A 10001-nucleotide genomic window follows, 5' to 3' on the forward strand; every position below is an offset into this window, starting at 1 on the left:
TTGGAGACCTCTCAGGTCTTTCTTGATGAAACCATAGTAGCCAGGAAAGAACCCACAACTTTTCATCTTCTGTGGAAACAAAAGCAGAACCTCTTTTCCAAAGCAACATATCTGTAGACCCAAATTTTGAAGTCCAGATACCTTTAAAATATATAGGTTGGTTGAATTTAGCTGCCTTTACAATCAAATGTCTTTCTGGAGTTAGATCATTAACAGTAAAACAATTCAAAGAAAATACAATCATATACATAATCCACACTTTACGTGTATTTTCCATCTTTGTGTGGCTTATTTTTTTATATTCCTTTTACTGTCTTTTTAAATACTTTTTAAAAAACTATTTATTTCATCGTATTACTGTCTATACTTCTTTTCCTCTCTCTTCCAAGACTATATACATTTTAAAACACACTATAAACTGTTTAGAGGTTTTTCCATCTGAATCTGTCCTATTATGTATCTGCAATCCTTTTCAAATGATAAGTGGTTTTAAATTCCTAAGCTGTGTGGCTAGAACATGGTTTTGGTTAGTGGCTCTGTCTTGCTCCATTTTTCAACATGGCAGAAGTACACTTACCGCTTGCTCTGGGTAGCAATGTGTCTGTGCCTCTACCAAGCAGCATGCAGGCCAGAAACCTTAGAGCAAAAGCCAAATCTGCCAGGCATCATGCTATATGGCTTGGAGAAACCTCTGTGTACCATAGCAGGAATTTGCCATGCTGTGCTCAAGCAGGAATGCCACAGAGTCTCTGTGACTCATCATCTTTGTACCATAGCTAGAGTTTTCCTGGTCCTGCCTGGCCCACAGTCAGGAAAAATCTCTCTCACCCACCAGTCCTGCAGCCACTCAGACCCAACCAAGTAAACACACAGAGACATATTTCTTATAAACTGTATGGCCATGGCAGGCTTCTTGTTAATTGTTCTTATATCTTAAATCAACCCATTTCTGTTAATCTATAAGTTGCCACATGGCTCGTGGCTTCCTGGTATCTTACTTAACATCTGCTTCTCATCAGAGCATCTCTGTCACAGCCTTCGATTTCCCAGAATTCTCTTCTCTGTTTGTCCCACCTATACTTCCTGCCTGGCCAATCAGCATTTTATTTATAGAGAGCAAAATCCACAGCATTGTACCATGGACTGTATGAGAGACAAGAACTAGAGAGCTGCTCTTAGCTCCATTTTAAAGATTTTTTGTAACCTTTCAGGTTGTAAATGGAAATTCTTGCCAAATGTCTGGGCATCACATGTAGCTGGAAATTTTCCTGTATCTAGCAGCCACTTGGTCCCAAATGAACACATAGATGCTTGTATTAATTACAAACTATTTGGTCTATGGCTCAGGGTTTTTAATTGGCCAGCTCATACATTTTAAGTGAAACCATTTCTATAGGTCAATGTATCACCACGTGTCTCATGGCTTTACCTGTGTTGTATGACATCTTGCTTTCCTGGGCAGCTCTCAGCATCTCCTCCAGCCCCACCTTTCCTCCACCAGTATCTCCCTTGGATTTCGTGCCTGGCTGTCTCCTGTCTTACCATAGGCCAAAACAGCTTCTTTATTAACCAATGGGGGGAACACATATTCACAGTGTAGAGAAGGACCATCCCACAACACATGGTCCTAAAGATTCTTCAATAAGGGGAGAATCTGTAGGGTCAGGTTTTATTGAAAATGCTCAGCTTTCTTTAGGAAGAATCAACAGCAGTAGGCTGTTTCAGCAATGTTAGAAAGAAACATCATGGAAACAAAAGTATCTACAATGTATGACGTATATCATTCATGTGAGCTTGCCTTCAACCATCCCTCTTTGTAGCCAACCTTAAATACAGAAGGTAGTTAAAGCAGTTACATATAAATGCAAAATCAATACCACGAAACAATTTAAGGTTTCAAACATGTACAAACATGTATGCATTAGACTCATGATCATATTGCTTACATCCAAACAAATGCATCTACACCCTGATATGCAGCTTATTTTTAGGAGTTAACATGTGTGCTTACATGTCACATGTATTCATGTGCAGGGCCACACATGGGTCATATACATTTGTGTTGGCTTCATTAACTCCTTGGAGCCTGTAGTCTATTACTCAATTCCAAACTGCCATCACTAAGTTTATGGCAAATACATCCAAGTCTCTGAATATCATTAACCATGATCTTACATGAATAAGAGGATATTGAGCTTGGAGAAGCTAGATCCAATGAGCAGGGAGAGATACCTGAGGGCATAGACTGTAGTTTGAATCTTAAAGGTACTTATTAATAAAATCAAACCTGAGGCCAGTTATTGGGGTGAACTCTGGAAGATCAGAGAGACAGAACAAGCCACAGCTAACCTCACCTGGCCAACTTCTCAGCTGATCTTGCTTCCTCACACTGGAAACCTCTGAGTCCTCATCCAGAATGAATCTCAGCTGAACTGCTGCTTCAAAGCCCGAAAGCTTAACCAGCTAAAGGCTTCTAGGTTCTGGTCCTCATGCCTTATATACCTTTCTGCTTTCTGCCATCAGTCCCTGGATTAAAGGCTCACTTTCTGGGATTAAAGGCGTGTGTCACCCTGCCTGGCTGTTTCCAATGTGGCCTTGAACTCACAGAGATCCAGATGGATTTCTGCCTCTGGAATACTAGGATTAAAGGTGTGTGTGCCACCATTTTCTAGCCTCTGTATCTAATGGCTGTTCTGTCTCTGACCCCAGATAAGTTTATTAGGGTGCACAATATTTTTGGGAACACAATACCACCACAACAGACTGCATTTTCCACCCAGAAAGATCCATGAAAGAGGGTCAAACAATCACTTTTAAGTCTTTATATACAAATCTACAACCCATCCCTGATACAAATGCTGAATTAGCAGACTGAATCACAGTCTAAATTTTTCTAAGATCTGGTTACTTTTCAAATGTGAATATATTTTCTATAGGTAGGAACTGAACCAGGGGTACAACATTTGTTCCTCTTGCTGGTGTAGTGAGGTTTCTGTCCCAACACAGCTGCAGAAGTGGGGAAATTGCATTACAGAGCAATTATAAATTCAGCCCATCACTTGTGCTGTCTCTGGTAACTCACTTCAGCACCAGTGTTCACTGCTAAAGCAAGATCTAACAGCACCTAGAGAAAGGATTGTGGTTCTTGGAGACAACCTTTGAGGCACAGCTCATCATCCATCCTTGAAATGTCTACTCAGCATCACCAGGCACATTACAAAGAAGAGAAACAAGGGTCATAGTGAGCTGCCTGTGTGTGAGAACTTATTGCGAGCCTATACTCATAAACAGCAGGGGGCGCTGTGGATTCAGCAATTCTCTAAGAAGTAAATGGTAACTGAAGCAGGTAATGATGTTGTTCATTGAGGACATTTCAACAACCTCTGTGGATTTCATTGCCAGAATCATTACATTTAGACCATGGTCTAGTTGACATGGGAGATCTCCAGGCCACAACATTGGAGAGGTTATTTGTTAAATAAAACCCATAATGAGATCACCAATGCAGAATGGATTCCTGCTGCTGCTAGATAGGATACTAGTTCATGATAGATGTATCAGTAAAGTTTAAGGATATTTGAGCAACATTTTAGGAAATTGTGTCTGCCCAGGAGATCCCAGCTGATGTAACAGGTGTGCATATTCCTGCTGATCACTGGTGTGGAATAGACAGCAGCCTGAAGCAGGGAATGAATTTTCCCAGACTTGAACTTCACTATCAAACTGGCTAAGATAGAAAAACCTACACCTGTTATGTCCCAAAAAAGAGCAGGTCTGGCTCTAAGAAATACCATTCCTCACAGTTACATAAATTTTAGTTTGTGGCTATGAATACAGGGATATTCACAAAACAACAGTACCAAGTTAGTGCACATTGGCCACAGTCTGTGAGCACACAGGTTCTCACTGTGGTGATGATCTCACTGAAATCAGATCATCCTCTCCCTGGAGGCAGCAGCTGTACATAAGTGCATTACTAGGAGCCAGGCTGATGGGGAGCCAGTGACTGAAGTGATCATGGCATCCTTTCTACATGTGATGTCCATTCCAAGGTTCAGCTGCAGCAGTCTGGAGTTGGACTGAAAAGTCCTGGAGATTCAGTAAAGTTTTCCTGTGGTATGTGTTCCCTGAAATATTGTGCACCCTAATAAACTTATCTGGGGTTAGAGAGAGAACAGTCACAATATTAAACATAGAGGATAGGCAGTGGTAGCACACGCCTTTAATCCCAGCACTTGGGAGGCAGAGCTAGGCAGAAATCCATGTGTTCAAGGATACAGCCAAGCATGGTGACTCACACCTTTAATCCCAGGGAGTGATGGTAGAAGGCAGAAAGATATATAAGGTGTGAGGACCAGGAACTAGAAGTATTTGGCTGGTTAAGCATTTGGCTGGTTAAGCTTTTAGGTATTGAGCAACACAGTTCAGCTGAGAGCCATTTGGATATGAGGACACAGAGGCCTCCAGTCTGAGGAAACAAGACCAGCTGAGGATCCGGCGAGGTGAAGTAGCTGTGGTTTGTTCTGGTTCTCTGATCTTCCAGTTCACCCCAATACCTGGCTGAGTTTATTTTATTAATAAGAACTTTTAAGATTCCTGCTACATCTTCCTGCAAGGACTTTGACTCAGATAGCTCCTCCATTTCCTATATGAATTGGGTAAGGCAGAATCTGGACCTGAGCTTGAAAAGATTGAATGGATACTCCTAAACATTGGTCCAACAAACTACAGACAGAAGTTTCAGGACAGAGCCACACTAGATGCAGTCACAGTCCAAAACTGTGTACATGGAGCTCAGTAGCCTGACATCTGAGGACTCTACCATCATTATTGTGGAAAGATAAGTGTCATAGCACACATCTGACCTGTGTCAGAATCCCTGAAGGAGTAGGAACCTGCTTTGGGGTTGAGAGGAAAGGGAAGAATAACCAACCTGAAGACTTTCTCAAAACTTGTGTTTAAGTACCAAGGAAAGGAACAAAAGACTAAAGATTAGTTCTATTACATGAAGAATTTCTTAGTCACAGTGAATGCAAGATTCAGAGAGTAGGAGTTTGAAATTAGTGAACTTGATACACTCATTCTCCTGTAGATATCAATGTGAGCATGGGTGTACCATAATTACCATAATTAAGTCAATACCTTGGAGTAGAAATGTTTAATCACATTTCACATCAATGTCTAATTTGTAGATAACCAATGTTGCTATTGAATATTAACAAGTTTTATTCATCACACTAGTTTACATTTATGAGCTTTTAGGTATAGGCTCCGAGATAAAGCAGTGATCACTGATTCCACATTCATAGTCTTCCCCAGTCTTAATATCCTACCCTGTAATCATAGCCTGTTACAGAACAGTGAATGCAGAAAGAACAGGAAGGCAGAAGGAGTCACTGCCAGCCACTACCATGACAAGCAGCATGTGAAGATGCCAGTAAGCCACAAGCCACATAGCAAGGTATAGATTTGTGGAAATGGATTAATTTAAACTATAATAACAGTTAACAAGAAGCCTGCCACGACCATACAGTTTGTATGCAATATAAATCTCTGTGTTTACTTGGTTGGGTCTGAGTGGCTGTGGGACTGGCAGGTGAGAGAGATTTGTCCTCACTGTGGGCAAGGCAGGAAAGCTCTAGTTACAAATGGTACCCAACATGTTGGCAAGAGTTTCCACCTAAAACCTCAGTAAAAAGATTCTGAAATGGAGCTAAAAACAGTTCCTAGTGGTTTCTCTCAAGTTAGTGGCAGCCTGCATGTTTGAGCTACTATGGTGGGTTCCTGGTGTGTGTGCTCGACCTGCAGTTTGGCGGGAATGAGGCCTCTGCAAATGACACATGAAGCTGTATCATGGATTTAGCCTTTGCTAGTACAAAACAAAAAAAGGGGTTTCTGGGCTACATGCTGCTTTGAAAGAAGCATAGACCCACTATTTCTGAGAGTTGATGGCTCCCAGAGCTGGCAGAAAATGTACCACTACCATGTTGGGAAGCTGAAGTGGGTGGAGCCAACAGCCACAGTGCCAGTGCCCTTTCAGGCTTAGAAGGCTGCAGTTTAAAGCAATAGGCTCAAGGTAATATAAAAAATAAGCCACATAAAGATGGCTACCACACAGAGAATCTGGATTATGTCCTCTTTGATATTCATAACTGAAGAAAAACATTGATTGCAAAAGCTGTTGAGTAATGCCAAAATGTATATTTTAAAGGTACCTTGACTTCAAAATGTGGATGTAAGGGTATGTTGCTTTGGAAAGGAGGCTCTGCTTTTGTTTCCACAGAAAGCCAGAGTCTATGGATTTGTTCCAGATTAAGATACATAAGGTTGGACCAGCCAAGACCCCCTGAAAAGTTTTTGATGACACCATGGCACAGATAAACCAACATCCAGATCAGATTCAAGGCAACTGGCTCAGACGATACACCCTCACAGACTTCTCCATAACCCTAAAATTTTCTTTGTGTCTCCATAAGATACAGCACCCCCCTCCAGCAGGAAGTAGTAAGAGAAGCTATACCCAACTTCCCAAATATACCTAGCTGGCTTTGGAATGTGTAAATGTCAAAACCTTCCTCTTTTAAAAAAAGAAAAAAGAAAAGGGGAAGTGCTGTGGGATGGTCTGTATGTCAAATTGCTCTGATTGGTCAATAAATAAAACACTGATTGGCCAGTGGCTAGGCAGGAAGTATAGGCGGAACTAGCAGAGAGGAGAAAAGAAAGAACAGGAAGACAGAAGGAGTCACTGCCAGCCACCGCCATGTCAACAGCATGTGAAGATGCCAGTAAGCCATGATCCACGTGGCAAGGTATAGATTTGTGGAAATAGATTAATTTAAGCTATACGAACAGTTAGCAAGAAGCCTGCCATGGCCATACAGTTTGTATGCAATATAAGTCTCTATGTTTACTTGGTTGGGTCTGAGGGGCTGTGGGACTGTCAGGTGACAGAGATTTGTCCTGACTGTGGGCAAAGCAGGAAAACTCTTTTTACAGAACACAGTGACACAAAACATTCTCCTCCAGTCTTTGGGATACATGAGTTTCACAGTCATCCTCAGTGCTTTGCTGAAGGCAGTATAATAGTTATTGTTGCTGATTCATGACATTTTCCCAGAGGAATGGGATATAGAGTTTGTCTGTAACTTCCTTCAGAGGTAAGTTACAGAGTGGACACTCCAGAGATGCCCAGAATCATCTCTAAACTCAGTCTTCCTGCATCTTAGATAACTGGACACTGAGAAAACCATTTTGTACACTGCATATATTTCCCCATATCATCTATCCTTCATTTTCTTTCCCTTCCTACTTTACCTTTATTATACTAGACAATTTCACTTATACTTCATCATGTATTTCTATTCCTAGTTGTATGTAACTATGGAATATCTAAGAACTACAAATGAGAGTCTCATTTAACGTCTGTGTTCCTGAGATGCTCTTAATGAATACATTTATTTCTAGTTGTATCCCTTTTTCTATAACTGATGTAGTTTCCATATTCCTTGAAGATGGAAGACTTTGGTTGTTTTGTTTATATAAACATGTCTTGTTGATGAAATCCTCTGTTGACAGATACATAGTTTATTTCCATAATTTAGTTATTGTGATGTTGCTGAAATATTCATTATTTTGCAAATATTTCTGAAGTATATTTAATTTTGGACATTTTGATGAGTTTTTTGGTATATAATCTGTTGGAATGGCAAATATTAATTGCATTTATTTGAAAGGAGGCTGTAAATTTTCATAACTTAACAGGTTTTAAATTTCCCATCACTGTCATCATCATCACAGTCACTAATCTGAAAGCATTTTCACAAAGTGAAGCAACTTTCTCAGGCTTGAAATCCGTTGAGAATATTTGTCCTGATGTTACATCCTCAGCATCTGCACAGGGATCACAGAATGAGAATGCTGCTTATTTCCTCAGAGAGGATTATGACTAGGCCCTCAGCATCATGCTGCCTGACTCAGCTCTTCTCTGCCTCTTTCTTCTCCAGCAGAACTAGGTACTTATCTAAGAAGTACTCTGCTCATGAATATGCAAATTACTTGAGTATGTGGTAGTAAATATGAGGGAGTCCATACCCCAGAACAACATATGACCAGTGTCCTCTCCACAGTCACTGAGCACACAGGACCTCACCATGGGATGGAGCTGGACCATTCTCTTCCTCCTGTCAGTAACTACAGGTAAGGGGCTTTCTAGTTCCAAACCTGAAGAAGGAACAGGGACTGAGGTGACAATGACATCCACTCTGCCTTTCTCTCCACAGGTGTCCACTCCCAGGTCCAGCTGCAGCAGTCTGGGGCTGAGCTGGTGAGGCCTGGGTCCTCAGTGAAGTTGTCCTGCAAGGCTTCTGGCTACACCTTCACTACCTATGGTGTGCACTGGGTGAAGCAGAGGCCTGGACAGGATCTGGAGTGGATTGGATGGAATGTTCCTGGAAATGATGATACTAAGTACAATCAGAAGTTCCAGGGCAAGGCCAAACTAACTGCAGACACATCCTCCAGCACAGCCTACATGGAGCTCAGCAGCCTGACATCTGAGGACTCTGCGGTCTATTTCTGTGCAAGAGACACAGTGTTCCAACCCACATCCTGAGTGTGTCAGAAACCCTGGGGGAGCAGGAAGCTGGAACTGAGATGACAGAGAAGCTTAGACTTGCTCAGAAATAATCATTCTGAGTGTTCCTTTGATTGTCAGTTCATAGTCTTATAGGGTCTTTGTCAACTTTTCAAAAGGACTGCTGGGAATAAAGTGATGTTGATTCAGGATGCCCTTAGAGTGCACTACGCCTTGACCAGCTGTTTACCAGGGACCACCTCCATTGACAAGATTCTCTTTTTAGAAACTAAAATAGGACAAACTGTAGCAATTCATTATGAAATAAACATCTGTTTAGTCTAAGGGACTGGGACTGTTGTTGGAGTAGCTAGGAATTAGCTATAACATGAATCAGGTCAGCAAAAGACATATCAACTGCATGTGCACAAACAAAACCCCTTTTACAGTCCAATTTGTCTTCCCTAAAACAAGCAGAGGCAGTTTGTTGGAAGGGTCCCATAGATTTTGTGCTAGGTGATTTAACCTCTTCTATGAAATCTAATTTAATGTCTTTAGTTATTGATACATCTGATCATGAACTGCATTTGGCAGTAGTAATCAAATCTCTTATTGTTTTAGGATTGGAAATAGACCAGAGTGTCACATTGTGGAGTCCCCAGAGTGTGTTGTCTGCTACTTTGGCAACAATTTGTGCTCCTGCTCAGATAACACTGGGGAAAGAACAGTGGGATTCCAAGCAGGGAATATAGAGACCTGATTCTGTCATCAGCAGCCCTGGATGCTCATTCCCCTGTTTCCTGAAATTGGATTCTCTTTGTCACCATGTTTAGATTGACATAGGCTGGACCAGTAAAAAAGCATCTTACATTGTTCAGGTGTTTTAGATGGAGGTTTTATTATACTGAGGATGCCTAGCAAGTTTCTGTCTATATTATTTCTGTAAATGGCCTATTCCCTCCACATGTAAAACGCATATGAGCCCATAATAACATTGTGGTGATATTTTATTTGTGCATTAATAAATAAATCAGAGATATCAGGGAAATATGAAAAGCCATGAGCTAACCTCACCTTACCAACTCTGCAGCTTTCAAGGAGAGAGGCTTTCTATCTACCTAGGCTTATATGCCTTGCTTTTTTGCCCTTTCATTGGCTCTTAGACCAGCTACCTCACTTGCTCTTCCTGCACAAACTCTGTCAGTGTCTGTCTGTCTCTATAAATCTCCAGGTCTCTATGGTTGTTACTGCGAATAAAGCCATGTGCCACCATGCGTGGCTCTGTTCCCTAGTGTGGCCTTGAACACACAGAAATCCTGCCTTCTAAGGGATTATGTCATGTGCTGAGAACTTGTTGTTGGAGAAAAAAATGATGAACTGAATAATTTGTTCAAAACCTAAGAAGGTGACAAGGACTTGCAGAGTCCAA

The 10001-nt window shown here is 41.3% G+C and overlaps 1 gene segment (V, D, J or C); it reads left to right on the forward strand.

Moving 5' to 3' along the window:
* The first annotated feature begins 8096 nt into the window (after nt 1–8096).
* Nucleotides 8097–9772, forward strand: LOC114686631. The segment is given in 2 exon segments: nt 8097–8196; nt 8280–9772. Coding segments are annotated over 2 exon segments (378 nt in total).
* The last annotated feature ends 229 nt before the right edge of the window (nt 9773–10001 follow it).

This window comes from Peromyscus leucopus, chromosome 14, assembly GCF_004664715.2.
Source record: "Peromyscus leucopus breed LL Stock chromosome 14, UCI_PerLeu_2.1, whole genome shotgun sequence".
In the NCBI taxonomy this organism is placed as follows: domain Eukaryota; kingdom Metazoa; phylum Chordata; class Mammalia; order Rodentia; family Cricetidae; genus Peromyscus; species Peromyscus leucopus.